The following is an 18,512-nucleotide window of genomic DNA, read 5'->3' as shown; positions in this document are numbered from 1 at the left end:
TCCCACCCCTTCCCCCACACACACCCACCGAAGCACTTGTATAAAGATTATCTGCCCCTGCTGATTTGGGTTGATCTAATGACCTACTTTAAAAAGTAGGTGAAAGAAAATTGTTTAACCGTCACTGTCAATCAACAAGATCCACTTCAAGGAATCGTTTTCAACACGATACCGAAAGGATTCGCTTTCAACACGATACCGAAAGGAGTCGCTTTCAACACGATACCGAAAGGGAAAGTACGGAGAAAATGGATTGAAAACATCGACAAAACCATTACCGATACAGTTAGTGTTTCTTCCAGGCATCTCTTCTGGGGGGGATAGGGGGGGGGGGAGAGTCTACCGCTACCCCCTCCCCCGAACGAAATGGAATTTATATAGAAAATATATACTTTTAACAGTGTCCCCCCCCCCCCTTCCCCCGAAAATTTTAGTCCGCCCCCCTCCCTCCCGGAGAAAAAGTCTGGAAGAAATACTGGTTACAGTATACGTACTTCGTTAGAATCTTTTTTTTTTTTTGTTCGTTTAGAAAATGGAAGACGCAGACGGTTTAGTGGAATAACTAGCCAGAGGTTAAATAGAGCGTGTCAAGGGTTAAATTTTAAAAAAAATGGTTTTGTTTTTAAAATCAACCGATATAATTATAGACAGCGTGACTGCACTTTTGGAAGGAGTTACCTGTCTTTACATATAATGTCGGAGTGTATGTCTTTACATATATGATATGAGTGTATGTCTTTACACTATGTAACAGGAGTGTATGTGTTTACATATGTGGCAGAAGTGTATGTCTTTGACGTAGTAATTTAGTGTTGTTTTTTTTTTAAGATTTTTTTTTTAGTATTTCTACATGTTACAATTTCAATTCCATCATTCCAAGGCGTACTACTCAACCTTTAATGGAGAGTAAATGCACAATGACAATTTCTGTCTTGGATTAGGGGCCTCTTTTAAAATGTCCACAACCTGTTGGACAGTGCAAGCTCCACCCCCACCCCCTCCTTGCATGTTGGGTTGACATGGGTACAAAATGTGAACTTGTTCCAGATACAAAGTTCTCCAAAACAATGCAACAAGTCACAATTCAAGGTTTTGTTACATACATTATCGGAGCTCTTAGATGCGCGTACAGTGTAGTTAACAAAAACGTAAAGGTCAATTACTTACCACATATCACATGCTACCGATAATATGACATTTAATATGAAAAATGACCTTTAAATGTCATATGACCTTCGAGGATAAACATGACCTTGGGCAGTAAAAAAAATGGCAAATAATATTCTGGAGCAATATATAAGAAATTGAGAAACATGACCTTCAAGTATGATTCATACTTAACTCTCCCCCATTACATTTTTTTTCTGCCTCTCTTCAAAAGAGCAGACAGCATCCATTTACCAGCTGCTCGAGTGCTGTTGAATTGCTGTCTTCGTATTTCAAAGTAAAAACAGCCCTCTGGCATGTTTCGACACGCAAAAAAAAAAAAAAATTATAAATCGTAAGAAAGAACCTTAAGGTTTTTCTGTTCTTTCATTCTCGACCTTTACACAATGCGGAACAAATCAACGAAACGCAGAAATCCTACTTTTTGTTTCGCCCAAACGACCACCGTGACCTTACTCTCAGAGACAAAAGGAACAAAAAACAAGTCAAGATAATTATCCCCCTTTTTTATCGCACGCACGCAAACACGGCGACAGAAATAAACTCCCAAAGTAGAAGATCGTGTTGTAATTAGTTATCGGCCCTTGTTACACCACGCGTATCCGGCTGGTAACGATGCGCAGGCGCAACAAAAAGCCTTGTTCTAATTGGCTGCGTTCTAAGACCACGTGACCCACAAACCCACGAGGGGTGTCATGTGCTATTCTGGACGCGATGACCGACTAAAACTGACCCTTTTCTGGCCACTTTGTGAGGGCACGTGTCCCTGTTTAGGGCTAGTTTTAATTGGTGAACTTTAGGTGGACACGTATATCTACCTGACAGATCTGATTATATATATATGGTAACACTACAGGTAGCCTATATTTAGAACAATCGAGTTATTGTACAGCGATAGTGGAGAGTTGCCCGAATATTTATATCTGTAAGGAGATACTGTAGGTATATACACCAGGTATAATAGTTGTATCCCGTAAATTAGAGGTACTCCATTATTTATATCTGTATGGAAATAGTCTATGTATATATTACTATAAATATAATAATTGTATTCAGTCTTTTGAGAGGTGCCCCATTATTTATATGTGTGGTATATATTACAAAAGTAAAGTAAAGTTTCCCTTTCAAACCTGACGGTCTATGGGGCAAGTGAAGTAGAGTTGATTTGAGTAAAGGCGGCTGGGCATAGTGCTGACAACACTATCTCTTCATATGCTGAGGTCACAGAAACAAGGTATATATTACACCAGTATAGTAATTGTAGCCCGTAAATTTGGAGGTGCCCCATTTTTTATACCTGTGTGGAAATATTTGTACGTTTATAATACACTAGACATGGTAATTGTAGCCCGTATATCCGGAGGCGCCCCATTATTTATATCTGTGGTATTTATTACACCAGGTATTGTAGTTGTATCCTGTAGGATGAAATGTGCTCCGTCATATATGTAGAAATACATATAATACACCAGTATAGTGACGGTGTCAAGTAAGTTGAGTGAGCACAGTGCTGTCAACACTATCTCTTCATATGCCGAGGTCGCAGATACAGGTGAACTCTACCTCACCTACACCATGAACCATCAGGTTCAGACGGGTGCTTTACATTTTAAATCATTTTGTGACTCGCTAAATTACAAACGTGTATGCCTAATCTGTTTATCAAAAATCCCGGTAACTTAACTTTTTGCTTTTAACCACCAAGTTAACCCGTGTCGTAATCAAACCCCGCGCGCCTCACGTGTTCAAAGTTTTACAAATCTGGCCATCGTCTGCTACTAGTTCGTTTCCCTGCCTCTTGAACCCCATAATGCAATGTTTTGAGAGCTGCAGCGCCGGCGCGAAGATCAGCCAATCAGATTCCATCTCCGTCTTCAACTCACGTGCTAATTATTATCATTTTAACACTCTTTTAATTAACGTGCTTTTTAAGTTAAAAAAAAAAATTCTTCACCTTTGAGCATATGTTATCTTTAGTTTTTATAAACAAAATGCTAGGTAATGTTATTTAACTTGGCTTTTTTTTTTTACCATTTAAAATTTTACCATTTTTTTTCCTCTTGCCTTTTTTAAAAACTTCCCTTCAGAGAAAATTATCTTCCTCCCTCACCACCCCCTCAACACCGGCTTTTATTTTCATCTTTTAAATTAGCCGTACGCCATCTTTTAAATGTTTAGTTTTTCTCTTCAGTTGGTATGAGCATTATAGGACAAGTCTTCAGAGGCGTCGACAGTAGAAAAGCAAAAGAAGCGCCCCTCCCGAAATACAGTTAAGTAAAACGGCGCCTTCGGTGTAAACGTTTTTAGCTACATTTAAAAAAACACCTCGACTGATTTATATGTTGAAGATATAGAAAAATAGATATAGAAGATATATAGATAGAGAAGATATAGAGAACTGGTCATCGTTATGAATGCCTACGCTACTGCATTGTCACGGAAACCTAACTACGCCCCTGGAGGGGTTGGGATAATTATACGTTGTTTTTTTTATTTGACAATAATTTAAATATAAATATTGTTATTTTTTTAATTTTACATTTATCTACATTTCATGTATAATTCAATTATTGTATCTACTTATTGTTATATAAAAATTGAGTACTTTTAATGGTGAATTTGAAGTAAAAAAACATATTTTACTTTCTTCCTAATGATGGAATAACTCTTTTTTTTTTTAAAAATCGACTTTTTAATTAACTTGTTTTTTTTAAAATCGGCTTTCTACAAGTTCAAAGGCCTAGATTAAAACATTTAAAAGCTGCGTGTTTGTTTAGTAATCTCAAACAGCGTAATGGTGTCCAAGAATAAAGATGTTTAAATTGTACCAAAAACTCAGAAATCTCTAACCATAAAGTTATATTTTCTCAACAAAGAAGCAATATTTTTATGCCAGTCAAACCCGTCAATATCAAATATACTCATTACCAAAGCCTGCTCCTATTCCAACACTCATAACTTTTGAAGTGGCGTTTTATTTTTCTTTCCCACTGCGCATGTGCGACCTACTTTTAGTCACGCGCTTTGGTTGAGTTCTAGTTTTGACTTGACTTACTTCAGAAATCATATTGAGAAAATAAATGTTCGTGTATTTGAACCGCGGGTTTGTTGCTGCGGCCTATACCCAAATACCTTCCCCTTTCATCTTTTAGTTTGTTAGGTTTAGGTAACTGTATTGGTAGGTGAAGCAACTCGGGGTCGTTTTACTCTGTTATTAATTTACTTTTTCTTTAGCTCCGAAACAAACAAGTTTTATGTGACATAATAGTATCAAAGGCGTCGAATCCTCAATTTTACCAACACAGATATATATATATATATATATATATATATATATATATATATATATATATATATATATATATATACATGAGTATAAATGCATGCTTAACGAACAAACAAAAAAAAAACGGGCTGTACCCTTGTATGCCACCCCCCACTACCACCCACTACCCCCCCCCACACACACACACCCATCAACGCCCCTGTATGTCCCTGTCACTCAGAAATCAACTTCTTCAGCAAAGCCGGAGTTAAAGCAATTATCTTTTCTGTATTTGTTTTTGTTTCCCGGTTTCCAACGGTAATCAACCACGAGTGTTAATTACTTTAATTAACTTGAATAGAGGTTGGCTGGGTGGTCTTTTATTCATTTTGAACCCTGAGCATTATTTACCCCCCCCCCCCCCGTACACACACACAACGTGTCACACTGAAGTGTATCCGATCTCTAGCTGTTCCCATGATCATCTCCCCTGAAGTTCTATTTGCACGGCTGAAATGCCCACACAAGTCTCGCTCACTGCACGTGCGAGGTACGTGAAGTGCTCACTAATTAAGTGACTCGATCTGGACTCGAACCCACTTCGACCCACTTAATGCATGCTCGTACTTACTTACGCTGCTTTCCACATGCTTGAAGTATGTAAAGTTTAGCCAAGTATAGATCTGCTTACAGCGAGAGTACGTCGTGTTCACGTCAATGGTGATCGTTCTGTTTGTATGGGGGGTGGGGGGGGGGGTAGATTTGTGGGTGGGGTGTATGAGGGTGAGGTAGATTTGTGAGGGTATTTGCTTGAAAGGGGGGGGGGGAATGTCGATGTGTGTAAAGTTATTGTGGGGTATTTGATGTTGGGGTATGTAGGGGGATCAATGTGGGGGTGGGGTTGACGGTAAGGGGTGTTTTATGTGTGTGTGTGGGGGGGGGGGGAGTGATGTCGTCGACGTGGGAGGAGTGTTTCATGTTGGGTTAGAGGATTGGTCGGAGTGGTCTAGCGGTAAAGAGCTGGACTGCCAACCCGTAAGTCTCGAGTTCAAATCCGGGTTCAAGTCAATAGAACGTCCCTGAGCCCACCCAGCTCTGATGGGTACCTAACTTACGTTAAGGAAAGTGAAGGTGGCTGGGCATAGTGCTGACCACACTATCTCTTCATATGTCGAGGTCACAGAAACAAGTGAACTCTACTTCACTTGCCCTATAGACCGTCATGTTTGAAAAGGGAACTTTTACTTTTTTTAGAGGATATATACTTTAATTTCTGGCTATAACTGAGCAGCTATCGTCACTAGTTATATAAACTCAACAATAACCATAACATTTATATTTTCCTGTTAGGCGACATTACGCTAATGAGCGTATTTAAAATGGGAGGTCACTTTGATAACGACAGAATTAAAAACAAGTAATTAAAAAAAGTCTAGTGACAATTTTAGCGCAATTTCCTTGTGTTATCTAAAAATAGCTCTGTCGTAGCGTAAATCAAGAGCAGGGCTAGTAAAACCATTGGTTAGTTATTAAAACGTTTTTTATTTAAAAAAAATTCAGTATTTTACATGTTTTATTTACAATAGAGTAACATGACTAAAAACCATTGCGCGCCTACTGAAAGTGATGGCGCAGCCATGGAACGCGATGGCGCAGCTATTGAACGTGATGACGCGTGTGGTGTGGTTGGAAAAAATGCCTACTAATTCGGTCCAAATTTTAATTAATTCAAAAAAAATTTTGTGACCGAACGAAAGGATATTTTTGAAAACTTTCTTCGGCAATATTGTTCTAAATTATGGCCGGAATCGATTGGTACATGTTTCAAGTCGCTAAGTGGTCTGGTTGCTGAGATATAGGCCAAAAACTGCATTTTTTCGAGGCTTTTTGGCTTTTCCGGGAAATCCATGAAAGAAACCCGGAATTTTTATGGCCTATGCTCATCCTCGTAACTTGCTTAACATAATCGCTTTTGGAACTAGTCATCGATATTGCTTCGTTGAGGAGGAGATACGACTTAAAGCTGCGGACACACATTCATTCATACATTCATCCATCCATCCATCCATTCATCCATCCAGAAATGACGGGTTAATAAACGCAATTCTCCAGAATGGAAATTGCGCTAAAAAATTGTTTTACTTTCGAATATTTGTTTTATTTTAATTAGAGTCTCGAATTTTAAAACAACACATAACCCAATGACGTACTACCACATCCTGTATACAAATGTTTACACATTCCCGCTTCTAAAAGCTCTAGCATGGAATAAATAACATTGCTGAGGCTGTGGACGCCATAGGTCATCTCAACCATCATCATGTCGTTCTTCGCCCTGTTAGATTACCTCCAGAACGGCTTACCCCCCGTGTGGGTGAGTTATCTCCCTGTTGTCTTCGTGTGGTTGGGGAGAGGGGGGGGTGCAGGCTGATTCAGAAGTCGGTCAGGTTAGTTTTGGCTGGGGAGGGACATCAATGAGTAAACGGAAATCAGTGTCTTTATTGTTGACACGGATTAACGTGTTTTTGTAAATTTTGCTTTCTTAGCCGTCGTAAAAATAAATAAGTAAAAACTTTAGTTTGAAAGGTGGAACTGTGTGGTTGAATTGTTGAGCGTTTGGCTGCTACACCGAAGGTCTCAAATTCGGATCTCTGGATTTGTGACTGTAGGAGTCCACCCAGCTCTGATGGGTACCTGACTGATGTTAGGGAAAGTACAGAAGGCTGGGCATAATGCTGACCACACCATCCATTCATAGGCCGACGTAAAGAAACATATGAACTCTATTCCATCTGCCCAATGAATCCCGAAGTCGAAAGAAGAATCTTTACTAAGCATTTAGTTCTAGGATTAGGATTAGGATTTATGGGATGTTTTTGTCCATTCCAACAGTTTAGCATGAAAATAGCCGAGGCATACAGTTCTGTGTTTCTTCCAGACTTTTTTCTCTGGAAGGAGGGGGGGGGGGGACCTGAAATGTCCGTGGGAGGGGGGTGGACTAAATTTTCCGGGGAGGGGGGGGGGGGGGCGGACACTGGTAAGGTATGTTTTCTATAAACATTTTATTTCGTTGGGGGGGGGGGAGTGGTAGATTTTCTGCGGGGGGGGGGGGGGGGGGGGGGGCTGAGCCCCACTGAAGTGATGCCTGGAAGAAACACAGCTACAGTTTTTACTTTCAATGTTTTCAAATTTTAAATGTTTTGTTCACCAGAAACCAGGGATCCTCTCCTACCACTGAAAGAAACACTGCTACAGTTTTTACTTTCAATTTCATCAAATTTTAAATGTTTTGTTCACCAGAAACCAGGGATCCTCTCCTACCAGGAGTTCTCCGAGGAGGTGGTCAGGGTCCACAACGACTGCAGGAGGCGACACAAGGCCTACGCCTTACGGTAATGGCGGCTTAATAAGTCAAGGTGGACACACAGTGTTCGGCCCCCCACCCCCCCCTCCCCCACCCATGAACCGAGGTTCGAAATCACCATTTCTATTTGCATAACATAGTGGGGAGACTTGTTCGTTTCGCAATCTTGAATGGAATAGTTCTTAGAAAACATGGCGCGTATTGGTACCACCCACACTCTCTCTCTCCCTCGCTCTCTCTCTCTCTCTCTCTCTCGCTCTCTCTTGCTCTCTTTCTTTTTATGTCTTCTAAGATTAGAACATACTAAAGGCTTAATCTACATTAAATTACATACTCCATCAGCGTCTTATACACTCAACTTTCCATCTTGGCCTTACCCCCCCCCCCCCCCCACTTACCCCCAAGTAAGCTCTTAACAGCGGCAGTGCCTGTCAAAAAGTATTCTATAGTGTTTTATGTGGACACAAAAGAATTGTTAACCTAGTTGGATTTAATTGAATTGTTCGCCCGATAAATGCATACTTTAAAAAAAAAAACTTCAAATTTATTTTTAAAGTTCTTAGCGCTATTTTCTTGAAATTACCTTCGTAAGTTCAAGAAAAAATTATTAATGGCCAACATAAATGGGTTAAATTTTATGCGCAAATCGCGTGCGCCTTGGTGTAAACTTAATGCGCACATCAAATCACGCGCTATTTCAGTTAATCTCGCAAGTACGTATGGTGCGAGTTATCGCTACCGTCGTGTGTCGGAAGGGGGGGGGACAATGAAACATGGCTTCCTCTTATACATTTACTGCTGTATGATTTATCACGTTACCATGGTAACGACAAAAAATGAGTGTTTATTGTTGACAATAACAAGGCGTTATGAATAGAGTCGTATGACGTCATAAGGTAATATCTCTAAAACTTAGGAGGGGAGTTTTAGAACCGACCAGTGTTTCTTCCAGACTTTTTTCTCCGGAGTAGGGGTGGACTTGATATTTTCGGGGGAGAGGGTAAACTGGTAAAAGTATATGTATTCTATATAAATCCAATATAGCTCGGGGGGGGGGGGGGGGGTGCGGTAGAGATGCCTGGAAGAAACTCTGGAACCGACTTGATTGGCTCAATTTAATTCTTGAAATTTTCTTCCTCTCTTGTTACTCATCATTTATAGCGCGTCTTCTATCTTAAGTCTACGTATAGAGATAAGTAAAAGATACGGCAGGTATTTATAGAGTGATATAAAGACTTTACATGGAACGTTGTAAACAATGGGCATTGGGTGGTTGGCAGGCGGCATCGCTTGTTTATAAGAGGGGTATGACAGGATGGCGGTTATAAGATATACGTTGTGTTATATGGGTGGCGTAGTAGGTAGTGAGGGTGAAGGGTGAAGAGGGGTATGACAGGATGATAGTTATAAGATATACGTTGTGTTATAAGGGTGACGTAGAGGGGTACGACAGGGTGATAGTTATAAAAGATACGTTGTGTAATATGGGTGGCGTAGTAGGTAGTGACGGCGATATGTGAAGAGGGGTATGACAGGATGATAGTTATAAGATATACGTTGTAATAAGGTGGCGTAGTAGGTAGTGACGACAAAGTGTGAAGATGGGTATGACAGGATGATAGTTATAAGATATACGTTGTTGTTATAAGGTGGCGAAGTAGGTAGTGACGGTGATGGGTGAATAGCGGTGGTCGAGCGGTTAACAAAATTAAAACTTTCAGACCAGGTCTTTGGTGCAGACGAAGTAGAGTTGATCTGTTTTTCTAGGGTAGTAAGGTGAGCAGTATTCCCTTCGGCATTTACTTTCCCACATATCAGGGTGGGCTCTAGGGCGTCATGCGAATTGTTTCTTTCAGGCTTTTTTTTCTCTTTTAAACTTTAGGGGGTGTACTAAATTTCCGAAAGGGGGAGGGGCGGACACGGGTAAAAGTATATAATTTATGAATTTTATTTCGTTCGGGGTTGGAGAGGAGGTATACGTGCTTTGGTTCCCCCCCCCCCCCTTCCATCCCCGAAGAGATGCCCGAAAGAAACACTGGTCTTGTGGATTTGAACTGATGGTTCGAACTATTTTTTTTTAGTTAGAAATCTACAGACTGGCAGAGATGGTGTAGAATTTTAAAATTAATTAACTGTGGTGCCTCGACAACCACAGTAAGGGTTAAGGGACCATGACGAATTTGTAAGTTTTAAAAAAAATATCGCAAACTATATCGACAGGAGCGAGAGTTTAATTTCCATGTTCTGTCTCTTGAATTTAAGTCAACTCTATGTGTTATTGTAGCCAATGTCAGTGGAGACAAAACAACTTATATTGAACTGTTACATCATATATACTTGACTTACTCCCCCTTCCCGTACCCGTACCCGTCCCACCTCCACCCCACCCGCTGACCTTGCAACAGCAATTTAAATAAAACACGTTTTCCAATGCATCTAGGTCGGTTCTATGTCCTTAAACAGTTTCTTAAATGAGGCTTCGTATCCAGAATATCACCGGCTATACATCAGCATATTGTAGTGCTATAGCTTGAGTTAGAAAAATGTACATTACATATTCAGTAACTACAACATATTGTAGTGATATGGCTTGAATTAGAAAAATGTAAACTATGTATCATGTAACTAAATCTTCAAGTTGTCCTGATTGTTTGGCCAGGAAAATGTCATTCTGTGTTGTTTTTTTTACCATTTTAATATCGGGGCTTTCTAATAACACATTTGAAAAATAGTTATTTTTTCTCTCACTGTTTTTACAAACACTACTCTTACCCTAACTCTAACACTGGAGTAACTAGTTCACCATCCTTCACTCCACCGTTGCACAACTTAATGCAGAGTCGTAGCGACCCCCCCCCCATACCACCCCCTAGCTACGCCTCTGACTTAATGACGTAAAGTTTGTTCCCTTGTCCAGATTGAACGAGGAGCTCTGCACGCTGACCCAAGGCTGGGCGGACAAACTGGCTACACTCCCCGAGTTGGCCCACAGTGGCAACAAGTACAAGGGGACCAGGATAGGCGAGAACATCGCCATGAAGTGGACATACAACAAGTCCATGTACAAACGTGAGTCGTGTACACACGTCAGTCGTGTACATGTACACAATTGAGTCATGTATATGTACAAACGTGAGTCGTGTACGTGTACAAACGTGAATCATTTACATGTACACAAGTGAGTTAAGTGTATAAATGTGAGTCTTGGATAAATGTGTGTAGTGTACATGTACGCAATTGAGTTATGTACATGTACAAACGTGAGTCGTGTACATGTACATAATTGAGTCATGTACATGTACACACGTGAGTCATGTACACACGTGAGTCATGTACACACGTGAGTTGGGTGTACAAGAGAGTTAGGTGTACAATCGTGAGTCTAGTAAAACGGGAATTATGTACATTTTCACACGTGAGTCGTATACGAATACAAACTTTAGTCGTGTACATGTACTCATGTGAAATGTTTATATGTACATACGTGAGTAGTGTACATCTAAAAACGTGAGTCGTGTACATGTACAGACGTGAAATGTGTACATTTGCAAAAGTGTGTTGTGTAGTGTACATACGCGAGTAGTGCGCATGTACACGCGTGAATCGTGTACGTCATATACGGTATGAATAGTGTACAGTGGTAATTGTGTACATGTACACACCTGAGTTGGATACATGTACAAAAGTGAGTTATGTACATGTATTAACGCGATTATTGTATATGTACACATACGAGTTGTGTACAAGTACACACTTCAGTTGTGCACATGGACACACGTGAATATATACATGTACAAACGTGAGTCGTGTACTTGTACACATGTGTGTTGTGTACATGTACACACCTGAGTCGTGCACAAGTACAAACGTGAATGGTGTATATGTACAAATGTGAGTTTTGTAAAAAGTGAGTTGTGTACATGTACAGACGTGAAATCTGTACATGAGCATACGTACACACATTTAGGCCTAATTAACTTGAGTTGTATACAAACATAAATTGTGTACAAACGTGATATGTGTACATGCATATACACGTGAGTCTTATTAAAACTTGAGTTGAATTTACTCTGTGGTTACATCCCATGATGAAATCCTGATATACAAAGAGTTGTCTTTTCTTGTCACAAGAGTTGTCTTTTCTTGTCACAAGAGTTGTCTTTTCTTGTCACAAGAGTTGTCTTTTCTTGTCACAAGAGTTGTCTTTTCTTGTCACAAGAGTTGTCTTTTCTTGTCACAATAGTTGTCTTTTCTAGTCACAAGAGTTGTCTTTTCTTGTCACAATAGTTGTCTTTTCTTGTCACAAGAGTTGTCTTTTCTTGTCACAAGAGTTGTCTTTTCTTGTTACAAGAGTTGTCTTTTCTTGTCATAACAGTTGTCTTATCTTGTCAGGAGAGTTGTCTTATCTTGTCAGAAGAGTTGTCTTTTCTTGTCACAAGAGTTGTCTTATCTTGTCACAAGAGTTGTCTTTTCTTGTCATAACAGTTGTCTTTTCTTGTCACAATAGTTGTCTTTTCTTGTCACAATAGTTGTCTTTTCTTGTCACAATAGTTGTCTTTTCTTGTCACAAGAGTTGTCTTTTCTTGTTACAAGAGTTGTCTTTTCTTGTCATAACAGTTGTCTTATCTTGTCAGGAGAGTTGTCTTATCTTGTCAGAAGAGTTGTCTTTTCTTGTCACAAGAGTTGTCTTATCTTGTCACAAGAGTTGTCTTTTCTTGTCATAACAGTTGTCTTTTCTTGTCACAATAGTTGTCTTTTCTTGTCACAAGAGTTGTCTTTTCTTATCACAAGAGTTGTCTTTTCTTGTCACAAGAGTTGTCTTTTCTTGTCACAATAGTTGTCTTTTCTTGTCACAATAGTTGTCTTTTCTTGTCACAATAGTTGTCTTTTCTTGTCACAAGAGTTGTCTTTTCTTGTTACAAGAGTTGTCTTTTCTTGTCATAACAGTTGTCTTATCTTGTCAGGAGAGTTGTCTTATCTTGTCAGAAGAGTTGTCTTTTCTTGTCACAAGAGTTGTCTTATCTTGTCACAAGAGTTGTCTTTTCTTGTCATAACAGTTGTCTTTTCTTGTCACAATAGTTGTCTTTTCTTGTCACAAGAGTTGTCTTTTCTTATCACAAGAGTTGTCTTTTCTTGTCACAAGAGTTGTCTTTTCTTGTCAGAACAGTTGTATTTTCTTGTCACAATAGTTGTCTTTTCTTGTCACAAGAGTTGTCTTTTCTTGTTACAAGAGTTGTCTTTTCTTGTTACAAGAGTTGTCTTTTCTAGTCACAAGAGTTGTCTTTTCTTGTCACAATAGTTGTCTTTTCTTGTCACAATAGTTGTCTTTTCTTGTCACAAGAGTTGTCTTTTCTTGTTACAAGAGTTGTCTTTTCTTGTCATAACAGTTGTCTTATCTTGTCAGGAGAGTTGTCTTATCTAGTCAGAAGAGTTGTCTTTTCTTGTCACAAGAGTTGTCTTATCTTGTCACAAGAGTTGTCTTTTCTTGTCATAACAGTTGTCTTTTCTTGTCACAATAGTTGTCTTTTCTTGTCACAAGAGTTGTCTTTTCTTATCACAAGAGTTGTCTTTTCTTGTCACAATAGTTGTCTTTTCTTGTCACAATAGTTGTCTTTTCTTGTCACAAGAGTTGTCTTTTCTTGTTACAAGAGTTGTCTTTTCTTGTTACAAGAGTTGTCTTTTCTAGTCACAAGAGTTGTCTTTTCTTGTCACAATAGTTGTCTTTTCTTGTAACAATATTTGTCTTTTCTAGTCACAAGAGTTGTCTTTTCTTGTCACAAGAGTTGTCTTATCTTGTCAGAAGAGTTGTCTTTTCTTGTTACAAGAGTTGTCTTTTCTTGTTACAAGAGTTCTCTTTTCTTGTTACAAGAGTTGTCTTATCTTGTTACAAGAGTTGTCTTATCTTGTCAGAAGAGTTGTCTTTTCTTGTCACAAGAGTTGTCTTATCTTGTTACAAGAGTTGTCTTATCTTATCACAAGAGTTGTCTCATCTTGTCACAAGAGTTGTCTCATCTTGTCACAAGAGTTGTCTTTTCTTGTCACAAGAGTTGTCTTATCTTATCACAAGAGTTGTCTCATCTTGTCACAAGAGTTGTCTTTTCTTGTCACAAGAGTTGTCTTATCTTGTCACAAGAGTTGTCTCATCTTGTCACAAGAGTTGTCTTATCTTGTCAGAAGAGTTGTCTTTTCTTGTTACAAGAGTTGTCTTTTCTTGTTACAAGAGTTCTCTTTTCTTGTTACAAGAGTTGTCTTATCTTGTTACAAGAGTTGTCTTATCTTGTCAGAAGAGTTGTCTTTTCTTGTCACAAGAGTTGTCTTATCTTGTTACAAGAGTTGTCTTATCTTATCACAAGAGTTGTCTCATCTTGTCACAAGAGTTGTCTCATCTTGTCACAAGAGTTGTCTTTTCTTGTCACAAGAGTTGTCTTATCTTATCACAAGAGTTGTCTCATCTTGTCACAAGAGTTGTCTTTTCTTGTCACAAGAGTTGTCTTATCTTGTCACAAGAGTTGTCTCATCTTGTCACAAGAGTTGTCTGATCTTGTCACTCTAGCACAGGAGGTGTGTGACCAGTGGTACTCGGAGGTCAGGAATTTTGTCTTCGGGGTGGAGCCCACAAGCCCTATTGTTACCGCAGGTAGGTCAACAATCAAAGCCCACAAACCCTATTGTTACCGCGGGTAGGTCCACAATCAAAGCCCACAAACCTATTGTTACGGCAGGTAGGTCCACAATCAAAGCCCACAAGCCCTAGTGTTACCGCAGGTGAGTCCACAGTCAAAGCCCACAAACCCTATTGTTACCGCAGGTAGGTCCACAGTCAAAGCCCACAAGCCTTATTGTTACCGCAGGTAGGTCCACAGTCAAAGCCCACAAACCCCATTGTTACTGCAGGTAGGTCCACAGTCAAAGCCCACAAACCCTATTGTTACCGCAGGTAGGTCCACAGTAAAAGCCCACAAACCCTATTGTTACCGCAGGTAGGTCCACAGTCAAAGCCCACAAACCCCATTGTTACCGCAGGTAGGCCACAGTCAAAGCCCACAAACCCTATTGTTACAGCAGGTAGGCCCACAGTCAAAGCCCACAAGCCCTATTGTTACCGCAGGTAGGTCCACAGTCAAAGCCCACAAGCCCTATTGTTACCGCAGGTAGGCTCACAGTCAAAGCCCACAAGCCCAATTGTTACAAAGTGTAAGTCCACAGTCAAAGCCCACAAGCCCAATTGTTACAAAGTGTAAGTCCACAGTCAAAGCCCACAAGCCCTATTGTAACCGCAGGTAGGTCTACAGTCAAAGCCCACAAGCCCTATTGTTACAAAGTGTAAGTCCACAGTCAAAGCCCACAAGCCCTATTGTTACCGCATTTAGGCCCACAGTCAAAGCCCACAAACCCTATTGTTACCGCAGGTAGGTCCACAGTCAATGCCCACAAGCCCTAGTATTACAGCAGGTAGGTCCACAGTCAAAGCCCACAAACCCTATTGTTACCGCAGGTAGGTCCACAGTCAAAGCCCACAAGCCCTATTCTTACCGCAGGTAGGTCCACAGTCAAAGCCCACAAGCCCTATTCTTACCGCAGGTAGGTCCACAGTCAAAGCCCACAAGCCCTATTGTTACGGCAGGTAGGTCCACAGTCAAAGCCCACACGCCCTATTGATACTGCAGGTAGATCCACAGTCAAAGCCCACAAGCCCTATTGTTACCGCAGGTAGGTCAACAGGTAAAGCCCACAAGCCCTAGTATTAGAGCAGGCAGGTCCACTGTCAAAGCCCACAAGCCCTAATGTTACGTCAGGTAGGTCCACAGTCAAAGCCCACAAACCCTATTGTTACCGCAGGTAGGTCCACAGTCAAGGCCCACAAACCCTATTGTTACGGCAGGTAGGTCCACAGTCAAAGCCCACAAGCCCTATTGTTACCGCAGGTAGGTCCACAGTCAAAGCCCACAAGCCCAATTGTTACAGCTGGTAGGTCCACAGTCAAAGCCTACAAGCCGTATTGTTACCGTAGGTAGGTCCACAGTCAAAGCCCACAAACCCTATTGTTACGGCAGGTAGGTCCACAGTCAAAGCCCACAAGCCCTATTGATACCGCACGTAAGTCCACAGTCAAAGCCCACAAGCCGTATTGTTACCGAAAGTAGGTCCACAGTCAAAGTCCACAAGCCCTATTGTTACGGCAGGTTAGTCCAGAGTCAAAGCCCACAAGCCCTATTGTTACAAAGGGTAAGTCCACAGTCAAAGCCCACAAGCCCTATTGTTACGGCAGGTAGGTCCACAGTCAAAGCCCACAAGCCCTATTGTTACCGCAGGTAGGTCCACAGTCAAAGCCCACAAGCCCTATTGTTACCGCAGGTAGGTCCACAGTCAAAGCCCACAAGCCTTATTGTTACGGCAGGTAGGTCAACAGGTAAAGCCCACAAGCCCTATTGTTACCGCAGGTAGGTTCACAGGTAAAGCCCACAAGCCCTATTGTTATCGAAGGCAGGTTCACAGTTAAAGCCCACAAGCTTAATCTCAATATGTTAAATGATAGTCGTTACTTGCACCACTACGAGCGGGTATCCAATACAGTCAGGGTGGACTAGAGTAGGTACGTCCTCCGGATTTTAGCCCTGGATCCGAAATCGAAACTTTCGGGTTGGCAGTCATGTGCTCTTCTATCTGACCAGCCATCAAATAGGTTATAAATAGACCACGGTTAAACTTCCCTATAGTGACAGCGAATATAATTCAGTAACTTAATTCAAGCGATTGATAATTAGCTCAATTTTAAAACAAAATAGACATATCAAATTTAATATTTTTTATAGTGTATATAGTGCGAGGCTGATTAACTCTCAGCGAACTGTGCCAACTCGACCACGTGTGTTCGAGTTCTAACTTCTCGTTATATAAAACACACGTGTTGTGATTTAATTCAAACTAGACGACCCAGTATCCAGTTGGAAAACGGTCTGTCGGCTGCAAAATACAAACCAATATTCGACAACATGCCAATACGCCCACCCCACCCTTTACAAAGCCTTTTAACCCCAAATGAATCTCTATTCTTTACAACAGTATGTATTTCAAAATTCTACACATATTTGAGATATTCTAATCTCTAGACCCTAACAAATAAATATAAAAATATTCAAACTTGTAAACATTTGGACAGTTTAAATACATAGACTTTTACGACATACTGGTTTTAAAGATAAGACGATTAATCAATAAGAAATGTTATAATTGTACGGAAAGTAACGAAGTGTTGTGTATATATTTTCAGGACACTTCACGCAGATGGTGTGGCGTAACTCCACAGAGATAGGGGTAGGCAGGTCCCAGGCTAGAGATGGCCGCTCCATCGTCGTGGTCAGCTACTTCCCGCCCGGAAATGTTGTAGGGGAGTTCACAACAAACGTCCTGCCACACCAGGGGTCCGAGAGCCACACTTAGCACACTTCTGATGATCTTTCAATGGCCATAGCACCAAGCTTAGCACACTTCTGATGATCTTAATGACCCAAGCACCAAATTTAGCACGCCCTTGATGATCTTTTAACGGCCCAAGCACCAAGCTCAGTGCACTTCTGATGATCTTTCAATATCCTTAGCACCAAACTTAGCACACCCATGATTATCTTTCAATGGCCTTAGCACCAAACTTAGCACATCCCAGATGATCTTTCAATGGCCTTAGCACAAACTTAGCACATCCCTGATGATCTTTCAATGGCCTTAGCACCAAACTTAGCACATCCCTGATGAACTTTCAATAGCCTTAGCACCAAACTTAGCACACCGATGATGATCTTATTACGGCCTTAGCAACACACTTAGCAGCCTGATAATCTCCTTTAGATGGTCCAAAAGCCAAACATAGCAGCCTATTAATGACCCATTTCCTTCAGATGATCTTTCAATAGCCCTAGCACCAAACATCGCACACTTCTGATTATCTTTCAATAGCCCTAGCACCAAAGATCGCACACTTCTGATGATCTTTCAATGGACAGCACCGAACTTAGCACATCCCTGATGATCTTTCAATGGCCAAAGCACCAAATTTAGGACACTTCTAATGATCTTTCAATGGCCATAGCACCAAACTTAGCAGCCTGACAATGTCCTTTGGAAGGACCAAACGCCGACCACAGCAGCCCACTAATGTCATGTATCCTGTATTCCTCCAATCTTCTTAGAGAACAAACATTGCTTTTAAATAAACACCTACCGATGACGTCACGAACTTCAAAAAATTTGAAAACAACAAACCCGCCCCTCATTACACTGGGTGCACTGTTGGAAAAATGATCTTGCCCCCAACAATACAATCAACAATACGACAAATCCTGTGTTTGTTTTTATTTTTATTTTTTTCGCAAAGCTCTAGGGTAAACAAATGCTCGTGTTTGAATTAAAATCTGAACGCTATGAAAATGTAGAACCGGTTACCAGAAAAATGCGCAAACGGAAAATTGCGCAACGGACAACTGCGTAAACAGAAAAATTCCAAAACACAAACTAATTATACGATTACACTTTATTTTAGTCCTATTTCGTTGGAAAATGTTTTACAAAGTTGCAATGTAGGCCTACATGTGATCTTTCTTTGTTAATGTCTATAAATGTTCGATTTAAGAAAACAAAAATGCCATTTCGCACTTTTTGTAAACAGTTTTCCGCTGCGCATCTTTCCGGTTACCTGTAGAGCCATATTTCTTTCTAATA

At 40.5% G+C, this 18,512-nt stretch overlaps 1 protein-coding gene across 1 annotated transcript; it reads left to right on the top strand.

Moving 5' to 3' along the window:
- The first annotated feature begins 6,638 nt into the window (after nucleotides 1-6,638).
- Nucleotides 6,639-17,249, top strand: LOC131936328 (Golgi-associated plant pathogenesis-related protein 1-like). The gene is made up of 5 exons (XM_059293255.1): nucleotides 6,639-6,806; nucleotides 7,733-7,824; nucleotides 10,714-10,865; nucleotides 14,350-14,433; nucleotides 17,068-17,249. The coding sequence occupies exons 1-5, from the start codon at nucleotides 6,753-6,755 to the stop codon at nucleotides 17,235-17,237; spliced, it is 552 nt and encodes a 183-aa protein (XP_059149238.1). The 5' UTR covers nucleotides 6,639-6,752; the 3' UTR covers nucleotides 17,238-17,249.
- Nucleotides 17,250-18,512: the final 1,263 nt, after the last annotated feature.

The sequence above is a fragment of the Physella acuta genome, unplaced genomic scaffold (assembly GCF_028476545.2).
Source record: "Physella acuta isolate Inbredline_101_S28 unplaced genomic scaffold, ASM2847654v3 ptg000175l, whole genome shotgun sequence".
Taxonomy (NCBI): domain Eukaryota; kingdom Metazoa; phylum Mollusca; class Gastropoda; family Physidae; genus Physella; species Physella acuta.
This window is presented reverse-complemented; position numbering and strand designations above follow the sequence as displayed.